At 40.3% G+C, this 25,041-nt stretch overlaps 1 protein-coding gene across 1 annotated transcript in view; it reads right to left on the reverse strand.

The window, feature by feature from the left end:
- Window positions 1–7,369: 7,369 nt before the first annotated feature.
- glra1 (glycine receptor, alpha 1) overlaps window positions 7,370–25,041 on the reverse strand; it is a 114,109-nt gene continuing 96,437 nt past the window's right edge. The window contains 2 exon segments of the mRNA XM_054597150.1: window positions 7,370–7,638; window positions 7,641–7,653. Of these exon segments, the coding sequence (XP_054453125.1) occupies window positions 7,370–7,638; window positions 7,641–7,653 (282 nt within the window).

Raw genomic sequence — 25,041 nt, forward strand, 5'->3', positions numbered from 1 at the left:
TGTTTGTACACCCGTCCTGAATCGTCGTGTGTGTATCAGTATGCGGTGAGTCGTCGGCCCTCCTGCTGTGAACAGACACATTATTAGTATTCGTGGCTTCCAGCATGTTCTGGTCCAGCTGGCAGCAAGACCCCGGAGCACACACACACACTGTGTTCACAAACACAAACACACACACACACATTTGCACTGAACTTGTGAGGAGCCTTAGTAAATATGTCATTTCATACTCGCCAACCTCATCACAACTACACAGTGAACACAAACCTTTAATCTGAGGATGGAGAAAATATCCTCACCTACACTTGGATCCTTTTGGGCCCAGTCCCAACGTCCCCCCTAAGGCCTTAAACCCTGAACCCTCAGGGACTTAACTGATGTCATACCGGCATGTGACAGGCTGCAGGGGCTTGATATGGTCCAGCACTTTGCTGCAACACGTTACCATGACAACTTCATATCCAGTGATGTACAATTTTATACTTTTTACTCCTTGATTTGAACGTCTTCCCAGCTTTTGCCTCACGAGTTTAGAGGTGATTGTCAAATAATCTATTTACTTGTTTTTGTGAAAATAGCTTCAATGTCAAAAGGAAATGTTTGATGAATAAATAATAATAAGAAAATTACTAATTTGCCCGGCTGAACACTCATGTGCCGTCCTTTTCTATTTTACCTTTTTTTAAATGTCTCTAGCTTCCACTGGTAACCCCCTGTTTAACGTGACATTGCTATGAATTGTGGGTTATTCCCTTGGGCAAAGTCTGCAGAAATGCGGATTTACAGAAAGGGTTCGTAAAAGGGCTCAACATGTCTGCAAGAGAGAGAGACCTCAGACACGATAAGGTTTGACAGTGGGACTGAACCAAACCCTGTGTAAAGATGTGGATTGGGCCTTACTGTGACAATATGTTATTTAAATTGTTTTTTACTTTTGTCGTGATGTATTTCATGTTGCTTTAAATTCTGCATTGCTTCTTGCATACTTTGAAACTAAGTTGATCAAGGTGCCATGTTCACTCTCTGACTCACTACCTCTTCAAATCTCCAAACACATTTGCTTGTTCTTGAGCATTTCTTTCCTCTTTTTTCCTGCCTTCTTATAACCACAAAAATGGGGGATTAAACACCAGAAAAAGCTGGGGAACCAAAAGTAACAATATTTAGGTTTGCAAAATGAAAAAAAGTAGCAAAAGTTCACAGGTGCAGTTAAGGGCTCTGTGAATGAAGGAGTGTCATTAAGAAGTGAGCAGAGAGCAGCTGCACCGGGAGCCTTAAAGACCTGAACACAGGTGATTCCTACCAGAGGATTATCCACCACTGGAGACCTGGTGTCACAGAGGATACACATTGATATATCACCATTTGTGATTTAAAACGACCCAAAACAGGATAAAAAAACAACCACACATTAAGTAAAATAAGTATTGTTCTCCTTTTTTTTTGAGACTGAACTTCTAGACAAAGTGAAGACAGAATAAATTTGCCTTAAATGGGGTTCGTGTTTACCGTGTTTCTTAAAAGAAAACCATATAAACCTACCTCTCTTGTGGCATTCACAACCTCGTTAGTGGAAATCTTCACAGTTGAGAAATGGCGGCGTCCATTGAAGTACATTTTTTGGTGGATGATAAGTTAATATATTGTAATTTAAGTCAAGATTTTCTTCGTAATTTTACATTTCTGGGGAAAATATTTACTTCCCAAAGGCTTAATTTGTTTCTTCCGTCATCATGACACCTTTGCATTTCCTGCAAGAAAAAGATGCAAAAAGGCGTGCACGCATGTTCAATTATTAAAGTAAATCAAATCAATCAACAGTTTGAAATATTTCTATCCGTTACAGGGATGTCATGCAATAAAGACACCCTACAGCAAAGGTTTATTTGCAATTTTTAATACTTTTTCTTGAATGATTACACAGATCCTTGAGTCGAGTAACAGAAAGCAGAAGATCCAACTCCAACAACCTTGACAATGTTCAAAAACAGGTAAAGAGATTTTTGTTCAGAAAACCTTTAATCGTTAATAGAATTAGTAGTATGACATATTTCAATAAATATTTAGATATATACAGATACAGCAGAAACGGTACATTCTTTTTTTTCTCTTCAAATTGCTTCACATTTTTTTTGTACAAGCCAAAATATCTGCCATTGTATTTATATTCATGCAAAATATTGTTTCTCAGATTAATGAAAAATAAAAAGGATTTGCTGAACTTTTCTTTTTTTTTGTTTCATCCTGCTTTGATGTGCACTCTCGGATTATAAGCATCGTAATGAGCTTCGTAAATTTTTCGCAAATCAAACGGGGTGCACTTTGTGCCAATACACAATAGAAGCAAGTAAAGCAAAAGTAAGGCCATTCCAACTTGTGCAAAGGAAATAAATAAATAAATATAATAATCATAATAACAATGTTTCCTTTAGTTCACAGCAGTATTTTTCCTCCTCCCTCAGGGCATCGGATTGTACAATACATACAATAAAATACAAGAGAATCAAACCAAACCCCCCAAAAACCAATAGAGTCATTAATCGTCGACAAATCAAACCATGCTACTTTAAAGTCCAGTTCAGAACCGAAGGATTTAGAAACGTCTTCTTCCTTTGTTCAGTCCGTTTTGCATCACGTCGCACCGTGACACAATATAAACCCAGCGTCTCTCTTTAATGTTTATGAACCCCTCCCTCCCCCCTCCCATACAGTATAACAATGTTTAATACAATGGTGTGAGGCCTATGACGAAGCTCTAAAATGACTATGATACACACACACAACACCCACGCCTGAGGAAAAGGGTACGATTCATGTAAAAATGGTGGTTGAATGAATGCATGATATGCTTATAGGTCCTCGTTTTTTTTCAGTTGCATATTCAACCCCCATATGGCACGAGAAGATATGTGCGTGAGCTCTAGAAAATGGACGACTGCTGTTGGCAAAGAGGCTGATGGACAGATTTATTCCAGACGCAGTGTGTCTATGGCACGGGACGAAACGCGAATCATCCAAGTTGAGACTGAGCCTGGTGACGGGTTCAGGCCGTGATCATTGATGTCACTCTGTAGCCGTGAGGGGACTCGACGTGGAGCTGGTTTATGTTTGCAATTGCAATGTCAACAAAATCTATATTGATATTTTGTTTAGCAGCCATTTATTTTGGCATTTTACATTTTCCTTTTTTCCTTTAGTTTGTTTTTGCTGAGCCCTTAAAGTCTCAAAAAAACAAACACCTTTTTGGGACTTTGTTGGCTTCATAGGTTCATGTATCGTGAATTCAGAATGAAGAACAACTTGTGTGCTACATATAGTAAATAAAATGTCCTTGCTTTCTACAAAGTTTAGCAGAATAAATAAATGCATAAATACTAAGCTAATGCTGCTTTCCAGACAACTGTCAGCAGTGCAGCCTCCACATTTCTTGGGTATTTTTAACATTTTCCCAAATAACTTTTGTCCAAAGAGGATTATCTTCACTTTACCGAAACAAGCTACCTAATAGCATGGCGACATATTGTCGGGTTGTACCAAGTTCACAAGTAGGAACTCTTGACTTTGAGTGGCGCTCTGTTGATCTTTTACAAGTAAAACGTCGGTACTTAGAGTTCCTTGTTTCTGCACCGTATCATGAGCATTTATAACTGGCTAAGTAACGTGCCTGCTCTTCTAACGTTTCACTACATTGCTTTTACGTTCTAAGCATCAACTTTGCTAGCAAGATAATGTGAACAATATTTGTTTGTTTGGACAGTAAAATATATTTTCTGTTGTAGCTTTGCCTGTGTTGCTATCACGAAAGAAAGGAAGGTTGTAATTTGGCCCAACAAAGAAATGTTATCTGAAAGTTGCACACAAATATCCTGTCAAACAAGCTAGCTCAAAGAGCATTTTTGCTATTTTTTCTGGCTAGCTACGTACTTTGGAAGTTTTCTCTAAGTTGGTACAGCCCAGTAACCTGGCAAGTCGTGAAATAGTAACAAAATACAACTTTCATTATGTATCGTAAAGTATATAGTCATGTTGTGACTATTTCATTAACTGCCGTGAGACTGTGTTGGTATGTAAGCGAAAGAGTTGACGTGTGGAAGTCGTAGATTTACTGGTTTTTCTCTGGACACCATGAAGCTACATTAGAATGCCATTTAGAGTTTTTGCAAGTTTTGTCTTTGTCTAAATCCGATGCCTAAATGCTAGCTGCATACTTAGTAACAGACATATCTGCTTTGTCCAAATCGTTAAAAATGGAATAAAATAAAACATCCTAGGTGATCATGGCCTTGAAAGCTTTTACGTGACTGTATCTGGGAATGATTTACTGAATTAAATGCATATTTATTGCATTATTGTTCTATGGCACTTCCACTTCAAAGTTAAATCCTGTTGGAATGTGAACAGAAGGATGTAGGTGCGTGGCATAGCCCTTCGGATCAGTCGAACACACACTGAATTCATGAAAAGTCGTATTAAATTCATGATCTCTTCTCTTTAAAACAAAGGTTATCAGTCCCACCAGATCCAAAAAGTCTTAATGTGCAAGTTTTAACTTGTAAAAAATGTTTTACAAGTAAACTCTGTGTACGTATAAATGGGGTCGGGGTGAATTATCAAATAAAAAGAACTTGCTTTCTTTAAAAAAAAGGAAAATACAGGGATGTAGAGGGAAAATGCATACATGTTTCATATCAAAATATGCCTTTATATTTATATATATATCATAATTGTATTTATATATCTGAAGATAATCTGGCAAACCCCAATACTGCATCTGGCGATCATATTAAAATAGACAAACTGAATATATCACATCCCGCAACAAATCTTGAACATTTGCCCCAAAACAGCAGCAGAAGGCAATGATAAGTACGTCAAACATCAGGAATATTAATAAAATAAAAAACATCTTTGGTTTTGCTTCAAAACCAAGTTGGACCGGGGCTTAAACATTTTGACCAGGACGGATTATCCAGGTGATGCTCAAGGGTTACAAGTAAAAAATAAAACAGTTTGCTGTGCTTTTATTGTGAAATTTAATATGTTTTAACCAGCTTTTATCCAGGAAGGACAGGAAACATTTTCAACTTCACAATAAAAGTCCCGTAGATTCTTTATTTATTTTGGCTCAATTAACACTCTATGGTGGTAGAATAGGTCAACATTTTGGAAAATATAGGTATGCAGGTTCATTAAGAACGTTGATAATAATTGGGAGGCTATTAGCCTAGCTGATTAAACCTTTTGTAATCAACAAATTGAGGGAAGAAATTCAAAAGACCAATTTAAACAAGGTTTAAAACTAAGTATGAATTGTTAATTTTGACTTATGATATTGCTACAAAATTGGTAAATCTCTCTTTCTCCCCTTTTGCATTAAAACCTCTATGAATTTAAGTCAAATTTATAAAAAAACAACAATGAAGAAGTGACAACATGCACGAGGAAACCAACCGTTTGTGCAGAATAACACTTTCATTTCTGCACTTTCTTTACCCTTTCTGGCTCAGAAGTTTGGCTCATTCTGTTTGCTGCTAATTTAATACTATAAAAAAGTTCTTCATACAGTATCTGCATGCATTGGACAGGTTTCCATTTCATCACTGTATTTCTATCACTTCATCTGCATCCATTACGTCCATATTCACCAAAGACTGTTTAGCAGTGAGATGAATGAGCCAGAAAACAACATGGTGGTGTTTTTGAGATGGTTTTGCTCAAAGGAAGGAAAAAAAATCATAATTGCATATACTAATTATTGCATAGAGAAGCCTGGCGCAAAGTAAAAAAGTGATAAATCATCAATCAAACCAAATGACCTGCACAATGATCAAATCCCGTCCAACATGGCTACGGCAGAAATAAATCCAGTTTTATACTCAATGTAGCTTTTTCACAAATGATGACGTTCTCAGCGACAGTTGGTGCGCGTGTGAATGAAGATGGAAATACAGTTAATTAAGGTATAACAGGTGCTATAATCTGTATAATTTACTACATATGTCCTCTCAGCTGGGGAAGGGTGGGGTGTCACATTAAGGCGGGGTCAAAGCAAGGAAGCACTAATAAGATGTAAACATATCTGTGGTTCAGTCCCGAAGAACACAACGAGGATCTGCGTCTGACTCGGTCCGGGGTTTCGGTTTCGCTCCAGGCGATGAAAGCAAACTGAAACCTTTTCGGGGATTAAAAAAAACCCTCGAGGTGACGTCAAACCGTCCGCTTTCCTCTCGACAAGAAGGGTTCAGAGCTCTGCAGAGCGCCGCACAGCCACAAGCGACATGTTTACTTGGCACGTAAGTTAAAGATACAAACCAAAAACAAACAACAAAATGCAATATGAAATAAATCAAGGGACAGGAAGAGGAACACGACGACCACAGATAAATGAGATGGTTTGTCTCAAAAATCTTCAGCACTGCTCGCTCAGTGTTTCTTATTTTTTTAATATATTTTTATATTTTTTTTAGTCCAGTCGTACGTTTGACAGCGGCAGCAGCGAACCTCGAGTGTCTCTGCAGTTTGGAGGTTTCGTGGCGTTGGCGGCGGCGGGGAGGAAAAGCGTTGAGGAGTGCTCGCAATACACATTTGAAGCAAATCTAGATATATAGAATGCGTGATCCTTGCATCGCTTTATCTAATGGAAGCACCGATCCGCCTTTCCTTCCCTTTTTTTGGGGGGGGGAAAAAATCTCCTCATTTCAAGATGGCCGTCTTCTCAAATAAAGTTCTTTTTTCCCCTCATTTATGATAAATATATGAGTATATTACACGGCTGTACGCTCCTCGCACATCCCCCACCCCGTCCCGTCACTTTTTTCCATATATAATTATGTATCTGTCTCCACACAAAAAAGAAAAACCCTAAAAGAAATTCCCTTTTCAAGACTCTTCCTCTTCCAGTCCGTCCACTCCCACACAGTTTGTCGGGCGTGCCTGCAAAAAGTCTGCGTTTACTTTTTCATCTTTTCATTAATATATTGCCACATTCATATATCATGCATTTTACTGCATTGCTATTGCACTGGTCCGGAATATTCGGGAGGTGTAAAGAGCCGAGATGAGTTTGGGATTTTTTTTTAGGGGGGGCAGGAGAGGAGAATCAAGGGAAGAAGAAAGCAATAAATATCTCAAATACTGTCTAGTGGGTGTCGGGTGAGGGGGTGAGGGAGGCGGCTTAACCTCGACCAGAAGAGGAAGAAGGAAGAGGGCAAGGAAAGGAGGCGTGGTTGGTGTGAAAAAAGGGGCGGGGCTAATGATATCTCTTGTTTCCTTCTCTCGTTTTGTTCCTCTGCGTTCTCCTCTTCGCACTGTTCTCGCCCTCCTCCTCCTCCTCCTCCACCTCCTCCTCCTCCTCCTCCGCTCCTCTCGACTACTGCTTGTGGATGTCCTCGCTGCGGATGATCTTGTAAATGATCCAGTAGAAAATGTTAAAAATGAGGAAGACGAGCGGGAAGGCCACGCGGGACACCGTGTCGATGCGCTTGGCCCGGCCGATGAACAGCTTCTTCATCTCCTCGATGGTCTTCTCGGGCGGACCCGAGGCCGGGGCGTTGTTGTTGTTGCCCTTGATGGCCATGCCGTCTTTGGCCTGCAGGCAGGCGGGGCCCATGCCGTAGCCGGGGAAGCTGAAGCGCCCTCGCCTGTCTCATCCTCCTGCAACACAGGCCAAGACTCAGGCTGTTAGGAACCAGAGAAAGACGTTACTGTCGGAGACGTGTGTGTGTGTGTGTGTGTGTGTGTGTGTGTGTTTGTAAATGAGTGTGTGTGGATGTAAGTGTGAGGGTGTGTGTATTAGAGGTGAGTTAATAACAAAGAGATTCAAACATGTAAAGCAAATATTCCAGATGACATGAAGTGAAGATGGAAAGTGAGAAAGAAAGTTATTCCATTACGTGTGTTTGGGTCTGAAGGAGACTGGAATCTTTAGGTTGCATTTGTGTTTGTATAACTTTGTCATGTTTCCCGCTGCTTTTTGCTGCAAATCCCGCCCTGCGTGTGATTTAAGCGCCAGGATTGTCCAGGCGTCCACGCTCACCGAGGTACCGTTAATCCGGTTTGTGTGGGTTCTATGTGGGCCATCCTGACTCCAACGTTAACCAATCGTCTCTGACTAGACATGCTAAACAGGACGGGTTTTACCAAGAAATGCAGTGGGATTTATGAAAACATATTGCTTGTTTTCCAGTCTATCATTTCACTGCTTTCCGATTTACCATACATTTCCTGTCTTTAAGCTCGACTGTCACTGATTAATTTGGATTCCCTTAAATTAGACGAGACCTGCATCTTTTTCTCTAAACTTAAAGGACTACAGTCACAATAAAGAAAGTTAGAGATGAATTTCACTAATAGCTTTATATAACTGTTATTTTTAAATGTTGTATTGATGTCAGGATCATATCTTTAATGTAAATTGTTATGGCAACTGACAGCCCAAATTTATCATTATGTCCTTCTATGATCATATCTCTTCATTCAGAAAACAAACACATATGCAGCCATATTATCTGACATTTACAGCGTGTCATACCACAAGTACATAAATATTAAAATCTTGACATTTACGGTACGAACAGAGAGCTCAGTTTTCCAACGGTCAGTTGTGGCTGATTGATTGATATTTGGAGTGTTTGTCCACATGTCATGAAAGAACATCAGGCATCAATGCAGCAACGGCAAATCTCTCTTGATCATAAATTGGAGGCATGTAGCTGCTTGTTTATTATTGAAATGTAGAGACTCCAACACTAAAGGCAAGAACTTCAGCAGTAGTGAAATCGAGGTTCTCATAAATGAACTTAAAGGTGCACAACGCAGCTGGAAGCTAACGGTGCTAACAGTGCAAACAACTGCAACAGTGCTTACAAAGCTAACAGTGTTTCTAGTGAAGCCAGTATGTCCTGCTTCCTCCAGTCTGAAACGATGTTTCCCTGTGTTGCACAGCTGTGAGAACAAGATGTTTTTTCTTATCTCTGAAAGAGGTAATTCAATTTGAATGACCTAAGAGAAAAGCAAAAATAAGAAGACATTGGTGAGTCTAAGAAATCAATGGGTACTTTCAAAACAATACAGACACATAAAAGAGGAACTTTGTTCTTATATTTCTTCCTGCATGAGGCCCATTGAGCTCATTTGCTTTCCTCATGGTTACTCCTCTTTTCTATATGATTCAGAAGAGGAATACAAAAAGCTGATAGTCAATCCATCCATTCTTCATCTTATCCTGTGAAAGACATTTACACCCACAGGCAGTTTAGAGTCAACAACTTAAGTCGACACACTCCGCTCAGAAGAGCTCCCAAACAGTGGATTCATAAATCATGAGCTTCCCATTGATCACTCAGCACGCGTCTCGCCTCCGTAAAAGTCATCAATACGAGACGAAGCTGAACGCCGAGCGTGTTTATCTCACCCGTCATGAAGATCGAGGGGGGGGGGGTGAATGGATTGGATTGATTGGCAGGCGCTGCACTCAAGGTTATGTGGCGTGTGTGTGTGTGTGTGTGTGTGTGTGTGTGTGTGTGTGTGTGTGTGTGTGTGTGTGTTTTTTTTTTTTCTCCACCCGTGCACGGTGAGATATTGAAAGTCCTATCTGCACCCTGCCATTTCATTACGGGAGACACAATGACTTCCTTATCTGCTTCAGAGACCCCAACACAAACACTGCGATGGGCTGAGAGACAGTGAAGGTGTGTGTGTGTGTGTGTGTGTGTGTGTGTGTGTGTGTGTGTGTGTGTGTGTGTGTGGAAACTAAACTAGGAAAATAACCAACGCTCCAAAGTGCCCTTCAAAATCAAAACAACACCCATGAAATTAAAAAATTAGCAGACAAAAACCCTCTGATGACTCATCTTTGTGCGGATTTTGATAAAAGACGTTGTCAGGAAATTCATGCATGAATGCGACTTGTGTCCCCCGTGGGGAAGTCTATCAGCGGGGATCTTTGCAGTGCATTGTGGGTAAGGTAAAAAAGAGCATTTTTTTTTTTTTTATGATCAGAAAAACAAGCAGGGAGCTCAGCCCGGAGCAGGAGGAACTGTTGGCAGCAGGAGAACTTAACGACTGACGCAAAACCTCTGCAGCAGCAACAAATCAAGCAGCCGGCTCAACTCTGCTCTGTTTCACCAGCCTCTCGTTTCCAGCAGGCAAAAATAAAAGAACTAAAATAAAATAAAAATGCCCTTAAAAATCACATATATGTGAGTATGCATACATGTCAACGTGTATGCATCTATAGATTTGTGTATATGTGTTGGACCACCGGGCAGCGATCCATTTATAGCGCCCTGTGTCCCCGTTCTGTCCTTGCATCCACACCAAGCCATCTATTACTGTTAACACACACACACACACACACACGCACACACACACACACACACACACACACACACACACACACACACACACACACACACACACACACGTGCCGAGTGTCTCACACATTAGCCGCGATGCTAGCCGACCTCTGCCCGTCCTTCAGTGACGCTGCTAAACTATTACAGATGCTCCGCTTTATTCCCCCTGCCATGTGATTAATGTGAAGGGGAGGAGGAGACGTGAGGAGGAGGCGCAATGAGGAAGGGAGGGAAGAGGAGGAGGAGGAGACGTGAGGAGGGAAAGAAAGAGAAGAGGAGGAGGAGGAGGAGGAGGAAGGAGGAGGGAGGTAGCCCTGAGGCCTGACAGACACGGTTTTGGATTGAAGGAGGGACAGACGGACGGACGGACAGATGAAAGATGGATGGAAGGACGGAGGAGATGGACAGTTGGGGGAATGAATCTTTGCCCTTTCTGTTGGACAACAAGGGATTAAATTTATGTCCCTGCTCTCCGGTGCAGCTCACTCCTCCGTCCTCTCTTTTCTTTCGCTGTTGCTCCTCCCTCCATCGTTCTCCTCCTCGTCTCCCTCTGCATTCATAAAACCTCACAGACGTTTTATATTACAGAGAGAGATTTATGCAGTGATTAACTCACAGGTCATTATAAAAACAATAAAAAACAACACGCACTCTTTCAGTCTGTTTTCAACAAGTGATGTCACGCACGGCAACAGCTACACGGCAACGTAACTATGGTGAATCACCTTATTGTTTATGTCTCGTAGCAGCTGACGCACTTTGATAAAGCTCAATGGAAACCACATTCATTATATTGGTGCTTCAAAAACAGTAAAATGAGAATAGTTGTTCATATACGTCGATGCATCTAGATACTGTTTTCACAAAAAGGTTTTTTAAATGCAGTAAAACCTGCTAAAATAGGCGATAAACTTCATTGCCTGTAGCCTATGTTTATGTTATGGTGTTTCACGTTTAATGTCACAAACGTGCCATAAAGAGTGAAAATGCTACATTGCTACATTACTTCTTTTTTTATATCTCTTATTTATTTCATCATTATTATTATAATCAATCGTTATTATTCCTTTTTTTGTTGAGTTTGGTAAAATTACTGTTTCTGTCAATGGAGTCTGGTAGCTTTGAGGTGCACATATACCAAATGTTTCTTTTCACGTCTAATTCCATAAATTAGGGGTTATATTTCAACTAAACAAAAGTTGGTGATTGTTGGAACAGAGACAAATTAACACATTAAAAATTGAATTATTGATAATTATATTAATTTAATTAAATAAAAATAAAGACAACAAAGTATTCCTGGCAGAATACAGAGCGCTCTTACAATGTAGACTTAGGAAGTAAAGCCTGCAAATACATTGTTCATGTTTAAAGTGTTGGTGGAGCTGCTCATGACCTCCGTATTTGTAAGATCCCGGCTGCAGCCTCGGCCTCGGCTCCTCAGCGCAGTGACATGGGGTCAGGGCCGGACTCTGCTCCGTCACTGACACATCATTCATCTTAATGTCAGAATGAGCACAGCTGAGGTCAGAGGAGCTCAAACACTGGGAGTGTTCCTCCAAGAGGAAATCTAAATCTACACTATTGTCTTGTCCTTTCATCGTGTTTTATATATGCATCCGGTAAATACAGTACCAGTCAAACGTTTGGACACACCTTCTCATTCAATGGTTTTTCTTTATTTTTATTTTTTTCTCCATTGTAGATTAATATTGAAGACATCCAAACTATGAAGGAACACATATGGAATTATGTGGTAAACAAACAAATGCTCAACAAACCAGAATATGTTTTATATTTTACATTCTTCAAAGTAGTTGAATGAGAAGGTGTGTCCAAACTTTTGACTGCTACTGTATTAACACTACAACGATTGCAGTTGCATATTTCTGTGCATTTTGGTGTTGTTTATTCATGATGCTTTATGTAAAAGGGTCTAGATAGAGCGTCTGGAGTTATTCAGGGAAAAAGGAGGAGAATAAGGAAATTGGATAAACAAGAGTGAAGAACAAGTAAAGAAGATAAAGCTGGAATTTCAGACAGAAACAGAAAGTAAGAAGCAGAGAAAAAGAAGAAAAGTTGAAAATGTAAAAGACAGCAACATAAAAAAAGTGTAAGAGAAAGAGAAAACAAGGTTGAGAAGAATCTTCTGTTAAAACACGTCCGAGTGATGGAGTGGTTGAAAAGGAGAAGACTGGTAAAATGGAGGGTAAAAAGAGAGCAGGAGGACCTCTTAGCTCACTCATCCATCATGCTTTGCTCTCCCGATTGAAGCACTTATACGTCTGCCTCTGATTAATCGAGCAGATTAGCAGGAAGCAGAAAGCAAACTGCGTCAGGCTCGCTATCCTCCACCATCTCCTCTGCAAATATTACCCTTGGATACTTGTTTTTAGGGACCTGCATTTACATAAAACACGATCCGGAGAGATGTCAGCCCCAACTAGTGCCGGCATCAGTCTCTGCTGAACGAGGCCGGAGGAGGAATTCCTCGGCTAGCGTTACGCTTTATGAATACCCCCCACTCCTCCAAAAGCAATTCCAACCGAGCGGTGGGGAAGGAAATATATATTATAAATTTGACTTTGCTGATCCATTTCGTGGTGGATTCATTTCAAACCCGTCCTCGACCCTGTTCTCCACTCTACATCTCTGCTCGATTAGGGCCATTTGAGGCTTTTTTAGGATGTTTCAGTATCGATATGTCGGCGTCGAGTGGATGGAGCTGAGAGGAATGTCTGAGAAGATGTGAGTTCAGAAAATTGGTGTTGGTCTACGTATTATCAAAACAGATTCTCTATATTTCTTCCCTAACATGTCTTCATTCAGACTAGTGGAAATAAAACATCAAACATACACATTTAGATGTTTATTTCACGTCTTTGTCGTTTTGCGTCTGTAGATTTCTACTAAATTCACCAATAGTTACCAGTAGATAATGCCTAATTTGCATATTTAAACATAACATGTCAGAAAACTTGTAATACAAAAAATGATTGTCTTAATGTCAGTAATCAACTGGTAAAGTTTCATGGTGATATCTATTAGTTCATTCATATGTGAGATAACTGTGACAAACATAAGTGTGTGCTCAGTGATCCAGTGAAAAGAACTGAAGAGACTCTTTAGTCCCTAAGCTTGAGTTTAAAACCAAATGACCTGTAACAGCACATAAATAAACGAGGTTGTTCTTATGTGTTGTTAGAAAAACATTTAGTGTTTAAAGGTTGCATGAATCATCCACAGTGCCTGCCAGTATGAGTAACATTTGATACACCAGACAGCTGTTTATCTTTGAATATGGACCAAAAAAAACAGGAGAATCATGTTTCTGTTTTTCAGATTGGTTTAAAAAAAACAAAAACAGAAAAAACAGCTGATCTCATCCAGCGTTCATAGCAAAAACCTACGATAAAGTATTTTGTAAATATCTAACGAAAATGTTTTTGTGATCTTTCAGCCAGGAGACCGATGTTCGTTCCACATGTGAAACGAGAGGTCAACGTTGCTTTTTTCAAACCAAACGCCAATTTTTTTGTAGTTTTGTTTCCTAAAAACAATTTACATCAAATGCTAACGTTCAGAGTCAATGCAGGAAGTAGTGATGTGTCATACCTTCCCAGTTTGCATCACATCAAAAGCTTGCAATGGATGTTTGCATTTGTTTTGTCCTTTAAACGTAGCCATAATCTTTGACCTTTAACCTTAACCAAGTGTTTTAGCTGCAAGAAAACACTAATCTGTGCATATTATGTGGGTTAGCTTCAGGGGAGAAGGATTATTCTGACTATATCGAGTGTTGACCATACTTTATGTGCTATATTATTATATATATTTAGAGTTTCCTGTGAAGACGGAACTTTATTTTGAAAATTGACACGGTTTGCTGGGTTTTGTAAGAAAATGCAAAACATTTTTTGAGTAAAACTTTTCCAAACATATAATACAACCGAATATGAATATAAGTTACAGGATGACACCTCTAGTTCTGCTTGACCTGTCACATCAACAACCTTTCCAATCGGCCTTTGTAGTCATTTGTAACGTGTCACAGATTTTGGTGTCGAGCCAAAGTTCAGTCACCGTAACAAAAGGAAATAAAAGCATCAATAAAGTGAGTCCTGGCAGCGATTCTGCAAATATTCTGAGGAAAACTAACAGAACGTATGTTTTTTAATGTAAGAACAGTGAATATTTTTAAATATATTTTTAATACAAAGTTTTCTCTGATTCTCCATCCATTCATCCTCTCATCCATTCCTGCTTTTCTCTCTCTCTCTCTCCTGTTTGAATCCCTGGTTACATTAAAACATGGTGTGTTAATGTCTCTCGCTCATCAAGCCGCTGACCTGGAATGATTATCCACATGATCTGCTGCACCGCTTCCTTTCTCTCTCTCTCTCTCTCTAACTCTAACTCTCTCTCTTTCAGCTCCAGCGTTTGATCTGAGTAACGTTTCAGTGAAGCCACGACATCTTTAGCTTCATGCATTAAACGTGATATTTAAATCAGGTCAGTCAGGGTTCATTTCAGCTTAATGTTAAAGGGTTAAATTTAGCCTTTGATGTCAGGTGGACGTAATGAAAACATGCCGACCTTCCACACAAACACCGCTCCATAACTGAACCTTTAATTAATAGTTTATCATTACATTAATTATTTTAAATACTATATTCCAGCGTGGTGATATTATAGATGTTTATTACTGACGACTAAATTGTTTAAATCTTCTGTTTTCATCTTTAAAAATATCTCAAATACAATTACATTTACTTTGTCTTTTTTAATTGAATTATTTATTTATTTATTTACCTACTCTTATTGCTCTTCTATTCTATTTTGCAATGGTGTCAGTGTCATTTTTTTACACTTAACAATTGTTGCCATTGTTGATACATTCTGATTCTTTTGTTTTTTTGTTATTCTTCTGTTGTAATCTTTGATCAAACTGTGGCACAAGCATTTCCTTTTGAGTATAAATAGTGAGTATTTGTTTTAGATTTTGGAGTTATTTTTCCGTAAACTGTAATCTTGTGTTTCATATCATATCACCTTCCACTTGCACAACTTCAGTTTTATGAAAAGTGATTTAATACCGTTTTGTTCTGTATTTAGTGATTGTGTTTACTTCTGCAGGCTTCATACGATGATGTTGCACAACCAACATCAAGTGGAAAAGAAGTTACAGAATCAGTAAGTCCTCGTCTCCTACAGAATTGCGTTCACCTTCAATTTAACTGCATTCTCAGCTACGTTTTGAGAGAAACATATTTAATTCCGGACTTTTAAATATGTGGTTAAAGTTGTAAATTGAAACAAAACCAAAATGACTTCAGGTTCAGAAAAACATCATAGTTTGTCCTGAAATAACGTACGTAATCTATGAATGTGAATTAAAATAAATCAACGCTGATTTTTGTCTCACACAGGACACAAACATCGTGTGTTTGTTTGACCTGACCTCCTCTCTCATGCAGACTATGATTAGAAACGTCTTTGTGTTACGTCAAAATCAATCGTTATCCGGGGGAAAAATCCCGTTTCATTGTGTGGGAACGTAGATTTGAGGAGAGCAGTCTGATCCTCGAGTCCAAAAGGTCAAATCATTAGAGTCTTGTAAGAACACGGAGAGCCGGACGAGAATAAATGTTTCAACTAATCCAGTGGCTTTAATAAGGTCAAGAGGTCGAAGCAGTTCTTCAGCCAACAGGAAGCCACGTTAATATGAATATTAACATAAAGGTAATATGGCAATTTGGTTCCAGCGAGTTACATTCAAGATAAAAAACAACAACAACAAGTGCTTCCAGTCTGTCAGTTAAACTTCTTCTTCTTCTTCTTCGGCGTTGTGCGTCACTTCACAGCCGGCCGTCAATCAGGAGGCGGAGTTCAGCCGGGGAGAGATCTCTGATCGCCTCTTAATCCCCGAGCTCTCTTATCTGCGGTGTTCTCAAAGCTGCCGAACAGCCTGCGAGATCAAGGCATTTAGAGCGAACCAGCATGTCGACCTTACCCCCCCCCCCACCTCCCCCGCTAAAAACCCCGGCTAATCACAGCTAACGAGCTGATTAAAGCCGATCAATCAGCCTAGTCGGGTTGCATAATAAGGCCCTGTCATTCCTAAACAGCGGGACGACGAGTGGGAGGTCCCTTTAGGCCGCCTTCGACAAAAAAAATAAAATGTGCATCTATTTTTTTCCCAGAAGGCCGAGCGTGCCAAAAACAGAGCCAGCTGCAGGGGGAGGAAGCCTTTCCCCCTCTCGTTGCTGAGGTGAAGGAGAAGAGGAGGAGGACGGTCCCTCTCTACCTCGAGGCCGAACGAATGAAACATGTTTTTTTTATTTGTGATGCGTCTGACAGAAGTGATCACACTCACAGCAGATCATAATAATAATAATTCCTCCCAAATAATTCATTTTAATTAAAGCCTCTCTTCCTCTACATAACACTGATTTGCATTCTGCGGCCTGAACTTCCTGATTGAAGTGGAGGAGAGAGGCAGTAATGTTCCACTTTGACTTTGATTTCTAAAAGCCTCTCTCTGTCTCTCTCTCTTTTCAGTCTGGAGAGCTCGTCTGTGTTCAACAAGCGAGCCGCTGCCAGGCGGGCCTATCCTTCAAGGATGAGTGGCGCTATTGATCTGATCCACCCTGCAGTTGTCTCTCTCCCCCAGCAGGGGGGGGTGCCACTCTGCCTCGACGCTCCGAGGAGCCGGCTCTTCCTCCCTCTCCTCCCTCTCCTCTCTCTTCCTCCCTCTCCTCCCTTTATTCTCTCTTCCTCCCTCTCCTCCGTCTTCCTCTCTCTCCTCTCTCTTCCTCCCTCTCCTCTCTCTTCCTCCCTCTCCTCCCTTTATTCTCTCTTCCTCCCTCTCCTCCCTCTCTTCTCTCTTCCTCCCTCTCTCTCCTCCCTCTCTCTCTCCCCTCTCTCCTCCCTCTCCTCCCTCTCTTCTCTCTTCCTCCCTCTCCTCTCTCTTCCTCTCTCTCCTCTCTCTTCCTCCCTCTCCTCCCTCTCTTCTCCCCCTCTATTTTCTCTTCCTCTCTCTCCTCTCTCTTCCTCCCTCTCCTCCCTCCCTCTCCTCCCTCTCACAGGGCTGCGGTATCCATCTATTCGATGCTCCGTCTTTCTAATTAGACCTTCTGGAGCAGGTAGCCTCAGTCCAATTGCTCCCGCTCTCTCTCTCTCTCTCTTTGTCTTTCTCTCTCGTCCTCTCCGGACTATCGGTGTCACTAAAGAATCAATAAAGCGTCAGGGCAGAAAGCACAGAAATCAGCAGAACGTGGGACTACCTCCGACTGCCGCTACCTGCACTGCAACGACAGCTTCTCCTCTCAACAGAGAGAGAGGAGACGTCCGACAGCGTCACATCCAACAGACTTTGCAACCGAGCTGCTGTTAATTCCATAAAATCGCCTCTGTTGCTTCCAGGAAATCCCAGAACTATTTAACCGTCCTTCTACTTTCCTCCCGGTCTTATTCATGCATGATCCCCTTGCTGCTTCAAAGGAGACTTTAAAAGCAGCACACGTGCATCTAACAGTTGCATAAACCCCCTCGAGGACATTTTCCATTCGGATTTCAGAGACTTCCCGACTGCACTCAGCTGCACTTCGTAGCCATTCATCACTGCTGTGTCCGTAATCAACAACCAACAAATCCCTCCAGGGGGAATATCGCTCTAATCCAATACATCCTACAGTCCTAACTCAATTAGCATACGGGATTGAAGATGTGTGCTAAGCATGCTGGTAATTCCCGTAGAACACGACGAGCTGAGCCGTACCGTGCGTCCTGGCTGCTAATGCAACCGCAGATTGTTTCTCCTGTTTGCATTTCCCTTCTTTGATGAGGAGAAGCGCTGAGCCAGCACACATGTATTGGTAATAGTTCTGCAATAATCCCTTGGAGAAATGTAAGTGCTGCCTTTGTAACGACAGCGTGCAGGCGTTCAGGGTTTTATCGCTGTAATGAAACACGTTCATAGACGATGTTCTCACTAGTGCTAGCAGCAAGATGTCCTTCTCAAAGTTATTAAAGAAAAACATATCAACAAAACAGAAAGTTCAACGAGTGATTTAGTGCTCTTTAAGTCTTTGTTACATTATGATTAACTTGTATTTATGTTGGTGCCCTTTGCTGAAAAAAATCGATTCAGATCAGCAGAAATAAATGTTGATATTTGACAATTCTGCAAAACACCAGATAACATTTTAATCACACCCTATTTTTTAACATCAGATGTTCTTAAAATTGCTTTTATTTCTGGTAGAATTTCAAAAATCTCTTGGCCAGGCATTAGGTCAAGATATAACCACTGATTGTAAACAGACACTAAATAACAGACAATAATATAATATATAATATCCCATGTTCACGCATCCAAAATATCAGTTTTGGACCGAGTGATTCTGTCTCCAGGTCTTTAGAAATAGATTTAAAAGCATTCAAAGGATCAAATCGTGTTGTCAGTCGGAAGTATCCTCTGTACTAACATTTGGAACACACAACTTATAATAATCCTTTGACCACAAAGTGAACTGTCAAGCACTCCTCTGTGAATATAAATACATATTTCTAATTATATATAATAATATAGCACATAAAGTATGGTCAACACTCGATATAGTCAGAAGAATCCTTCTCCCCTGAAGCTAACCCACATAATATGCACAGATTAGTGTTTTCTTGCAGCTAAAACACTTGGTTAAGGTTAAAGGTCAAAGATTATGGCTACGTTTAAAGGACAAAACAAATGCAAACATCCATTGCAAGCTTTTGATGTGCTGCAAACTGGGAAGGTATGACACATCACTACTTCCTGCATTGACTCTGAACGTTAGCATTTGATGTAAATTGTGCAAATTAGAGGAATAATTCAAATGAGAATGTTTGTTTTAACGAAAAAAACCACAAACTTTCTCGTGTTCTACAGTCGTACTGTCTCAACCTCTGTCTTTGTTTCTGGACAAAGAGGCGAGTCGTGGATAGAGAAGCTCTGTCGGGGGGGTTTAGATGATCTGGATCCTCTGCAGAGAGCTGGAACCTGACTGATAGCCCTCTAAGAGCCCTAATGGAGGTCCGTGGATCACATTAGACTCACATTAGAAGGACTGGCCAGAGAGGTTAATTAAGAACGTAGAAGGACTCTCTCTCTCTCTCTCTCTCTCTCTCTCTCTCTCTCTCATTCCCTGGATTTATTTCACAGCAGAGCAGTTGGGATTTATGGTGACGTTCTTATTCTTCAGGTTTTTTTTTTCATTGAGCTTGAATAAAAAAAAAGAAAGTAAAAAAGACCCGAGGAGCTGAATTTAAAACTGTTTTACACTTTTGAATAATTCCCTACATTTGGAGCACATTATACAAAACCTCTCGGCGAAATCCTGTTTCAAATGCAAATACCTTAAATTCCTCTCCGTGTTTCCTTTGTGTCCTTAGGAGTCCTTTTAGTTTCTGGTTGAGTTGCTCTCAAAGGTTCGCGATGAGTCAAGGTAGGTTTTGCACCAGCGATGGAAAGAAAGTACATTTAAGGATACTCAGGTAGGGTTTTGAGGTACTTGTACTTTGCTAGAATACCTCCACTTAATGCCACTTTATACTCTTAATCCGCTACTCTTCAGGGGGAAATAATGTGCTTTTGACTTTTTGGATTTGACGGCTGAAGTCTTAACGTGTTCTCCCTTCCAACTGTATTTATCTTGAATCTTTTTCCTTTTTTATTATCATTAAATATAAAGCGCCCACCTCTCTGCCAAAAGAACTCATTAACCCATTTCACAAAATGTCAAACTAGTCCTTTAATGTGTGACTCTCCAATTATAATAAAGCTTTAAAACACATCTTTGTGTTTTTTAATTAAACATTTTAAGCATCTCTGACATTGAAAGCTCGGTATAACAACTAGTTTCCATTTTGTTTTCATCTAATAGGAAAAGAACAAAGTGTTCAGTGGTTCATTTTTGCTTTCTTTTGTTTATATAAATGACTGGTGACGCACAGCAGATTTATTAAAAAAACGTCTATATATTCATCCAATTCTTATCTTTGTCTTATCCTCATTCTGTGGATCTTCATCTGTTTTCATAACTTTTCCATCCAATATTAATTTCCCCTCTCATTTCCATCTCTCTGCCTCTTGGATGCTGCTCTCATGAAATCGCCTGACAGTTGTTACAACCCGCATTTATTTTTCAACACGTGTACCTCCGGTGTGAAAAAGGGCAGAAGTAACGGCTTAAGTGTGAACTCACACACAATCGCCTCCCGCTACATGTGAAGGGTAAAGAACCCCTCATGAATAAAGCACAGACTTCAGTCACCTGAATCCACCTCGAGACAGGAGAAGCCCATCAGTCACATGCCATGAACGACATTCAACACAAAACACAACTCAGCTTTTTGTCTTGAATTCAACTTCAGCAACAAAACATGACGGCAAAAAAACCCCCACTGAGAATTCCTCTCTAACAAAACAAAACGGGCCCAGCTGTGAAAGATGTCGTCGTCAACAGAACAGACAAAACTCAAATGTCATAACAGAGCGCCGTCCTAAAGTCACCTCCGGCTCTCATCATGTGAGCCGAAAATAAACCGTGTAACAGCAAAATAAAAACGATGCCGAGGTTTCGGCGTGCCAGATGTGGGTCAATCCTGAGGCCTCGTTCTCTCACTCTCTCTCTCGAGCGAGGTTAGTGTCTGATTCACCTGAAAGTGCAGCGGCAGCCGGACCGCTAATCTACCTCTTCACCCACCATCACAGCTCAGGGGATTGGGGATTACAACAATAGGATTTAGGGTTTATTTCTTTTTTCATATATCTTTTTTTCCCTCCCCACAAACCCCGCTCCGCTCCGCGACTCCTTCCCCACTCCACGCTTTTATCAAACTCAGCAGGGGGCCTTTTGTTCAACTAAACTCTGCGTTTTACTCCTTTAAATTCACATTTGTCCGAGTGGGAAATTTAATTTGGTGGAATAAAATACTCAACAATCATGTTTAAGATGTCGTCTGTGAAAGGCGGTTCCCAACCTCGAGGGCAGGATCCCACAAATTGGTAACGAGATTTATCCAAGGGGTCCGAGGAAGATGAAAGAAGACAAAAAAAACACTTTCTGCAACACAAAATCATTTTGTTGTAGTTGCTATAAACAGTTTAAGCCTACAGCTTTTCACTCAACATATAGTTTTGTTTATTCTGTACATTTAATTGAATGCCTAATTGTTATTTATTCTTTATTATGAGGAAACATTTTAATGAGGAACAAAATTAATTTCTTCTGCTACTATATATTACATCTATAGTATTTCTTTTTTCATTACTTCACTTAATTTGTTTTCCTTATCAAAAGCAATCTCACTACAAGGTCTGTTTAGTTGCTGTTCTGGAGCTTTTGATCATAAAACATGATCTTCATAATCAGAAATATTTGCTAGTTTCAGTTTCTGAAAGATGTTTTGTGTCATTGTTTCTATTGAGCATTTTTGATGATTGACATCTCTTCACTATTTTCAGATATTTTATAGATAAGAACAGAGAGAACAAATAGTTGATTCATTGTAAAAAAACAAACAAAAAAGATTAATCAGCTATGAAAATAATCATCCCAAATAATAATAACTGCAAAAAACCCAAACCTGATCCTTCTCCCTAAACTAAACCAGTCTAATCCTGAACTGGACTTTCTGGCACAAGGTCCTCACTTCACAGAGAACCATGTAAACCTCACCAGCCTTGCGAGGACTCTCGGTCCTCATAAATACGGAAACAGACGAGCGTGCTCACACACACTCAAACGTGTCAAACTCAATCAAGCAGCTCCGGTCGCGGTATGCACGAACACATGCCCTACAACGGCGAGATGCACGACAGCACTCGCAAACGCACTCATGCGTGTTCACCGGCTGTAAAGATACAATCTCTCCATCTCTCTCTCTCTCTCTCACACACACACACACACACACACACCTAGACACACACACACACACACTACACAAATCCAGGACTATACAGATTGTTTCCTGCAGGCTCATTGTTGCATTTATTGTGGGTGTTTTCTTGCCCTCTACCTACACAAACACACACACACACACACACACACACACACACACACACACACACACACACACACACACACACACACACACACACACACACACACACACACACACACACACACACACACACATATACACATACGAAGCACCAGTTTCACAATCAACCAGCTCTTCAATATTCCCCGCAGGCCTGACAGCTTTACTCCTTATTCAATGCAGCAGCCTCGGGCTGATAAATCCGACCGGACACATAGAATTGATTGATTAAATGCTTCAAAGACAAAACCAACCAAAGAAAGTAGAAAACGAGCTCTCTACATCCCAACAGTCCTCGTTGACATCGTGTTTTGTCATAGTTACTAAATATATCCAAATCAGTTTGGGGAAATGAAATAAACTGACATATTTTCAGATCTCCACTTTATCTTCATAACATCAAAAACACTCTTCAGAGGCTTTTTGAAAATAAATAAGTAAGGAGCTTCTGAGGCTGATAAATGTGTTTTTGACTTCAGCGATGTCAAAACAAAGAAAGACTAAAGGTTGTTGATGTCATCAACATGTTTTCCATCAATAGTGGTTTAAGTGTCATTTTAAAACGGTGCAAAGACATAAACAGATTCAGAAACACATCCGTGCACAAAAAACCCTGACAAGAAAAAAAAACACGTTGCTGTTTGCTAGAATGTTCATTATTTGAGATTTGAAGCCACTTGGTTCAACTCAGTTTCATTCAAAAATATCACCACAAGGTCCATCTGGTCTTTGTCTTGGAGCTTTCAGTCATGTTATTATATTCGTATTAGTCTGTTGCAATTATTGTTTTCGTAGTAATTTGTTTCTGCACTATACTTTTGCTCTGGTTTATGCTTTAAGATGCTTGTTTAAGAAAGGAGATGCACTTATGACTTCTGGTGACTAGTAGTTCTCTTGAATACCTATGTTGAATACACTTCCTGTAAGTCGCTTTGGATAAAAGCGTCTGCTAAATGACTGTAATGTAATGTAATGTTATTTTCATATCTTCATTTTTGACTAGTCTAATCTTACTCCCATCTCCTTTTCTCAAAACGGCAGCTTGGTCAGTAGTCCTAGATTTCAAACTTTGACGCTTTATGTGACTGTAGTTATGGCCATGCAGTGTAAAGATCAATAACGGATGCGTAGGGAGGAGGTCGGGTTTCGATGGTGGGGTCAGAAATCACCCAGGAGATGGTGTTTGTGTCCCGCGTGAAACAAAACAAAATCAACGTTGACTTACGTTAAACAACGTTAAATTGCGTTACTCAGTCATGTTACTAAGGCACGTTACCAAGTCGCTTCAGCATGTTGTGTTAGTAGCGTTACTAAGACGTGTTAGCACGTCATTTCACCAAATGGCATTACCACGTTGCGAAAAGTCCCGTTACGTTAGTCCTGCTGTGTTAGCCACGGTACTAAGTTGCGTTAGTATGTGGCTTTAGTATGTCACACTAGAACGATGTGTTACCAAGTCACATGAGCACGTGGCGTTTACGTGACCCGTGATGTAACATAACCTCCTAACTGACTTATTTTAACTCAAACCACAATTTCCGGTGAAAACTGATGTTTAATTTTATTTTGACAGTGTTGCATGTAACGAGCATAAATTGAGGCCGTTAAAGGAGTACACAAATGTTTTAGTCTGAAGCATATAGGGCCACTAAAGCTGCCGTATTTGACGATTTGGGAGTGAGATTGTGTTGTTTTTGGCCGGACGTTGACTTTGGAATATTAATATTCAAAAACATAATAAAGATAAAAGACACTGACAATGTTAGGAGGACTAAAAAGCATAACAGTCTCACATAGACACGGACATTCTCACTGAGAAGACCTTTCACAACTAAAAACACTGCAACGCTCTCATCTCTGCTTCTCGTAAATGATGCATTTCCATAAACAAAAGTTTCAGAGCTGAGGGTAAAGTTTCTTTGTTGTTTTTTTCTCTCTGTTCTACATCGTGAATCCATTATGAGCCTCGTCTCTGTTTGCTCTCCTACTCAGCTTTTAATCATGCTCCACGCTCCGCCCATGAAACATTGATGGCCTGTGTTTCTGCCCCGGTGATGAGCGGTGAATCTTTCAGGAGGCCCGAGGAGCAGGGATTCCAATCCAAACTGCATTCTTCATGTTTACGCTGCCGAGCCTCGTCCCGACGAACACCTGACAAACTCAAATGTTTTATTCTGATAAAAGTGCGAGGAGCATTTCCACCGCAGTGGTACCACTATTCAACCCTTAAAAACAACACATTTGTGGTTTGAAACTATTTGTTCCTGTTTCGTTTTGGATGTTTGGAGACGAAAACAACAAGTCTAGACAAAGCTGAGGCTCCAGTGTGGACAGAACAGTGTTTGTGTTTGACCGTTGGAAAACAGAGCTCGTCTGGTTTCTCCTTCTTCTTAAAGATATTTTCTCTTTACATACTTTCTGTATTTCATTCATTTTTCTTTAATGCATCTAAACAGCTGAAGGACACAACGTAAAGGGCAGATATGGAGAATCAGTAGAATTGAAGAGTTTGATTCATAAATCATCTTTGCCAAATCCTTAACTCGTATATTATTCTTTCTGAAGCTGATGTCATTGTGTTTTATCAGACGTTTTGTTCCTC

The sequence above is a fragment of the Anoplopoma fimbria genome, chromosome 4 (assembly GCF_027596085.1).
Source record: "Anoplopoma fimbria isolate UVic2021 breed Golden Eagle Sablefish chromosome 4, Afim_UVic_2022, whole genome shotgun sequence".
Lineage (NCBI taxonomy): Eukaryota > Metazoa > Chordata > Actinopteri > Perciformes > Anoplopomatidae > Anoplopoma > Anoplopoma fimbria.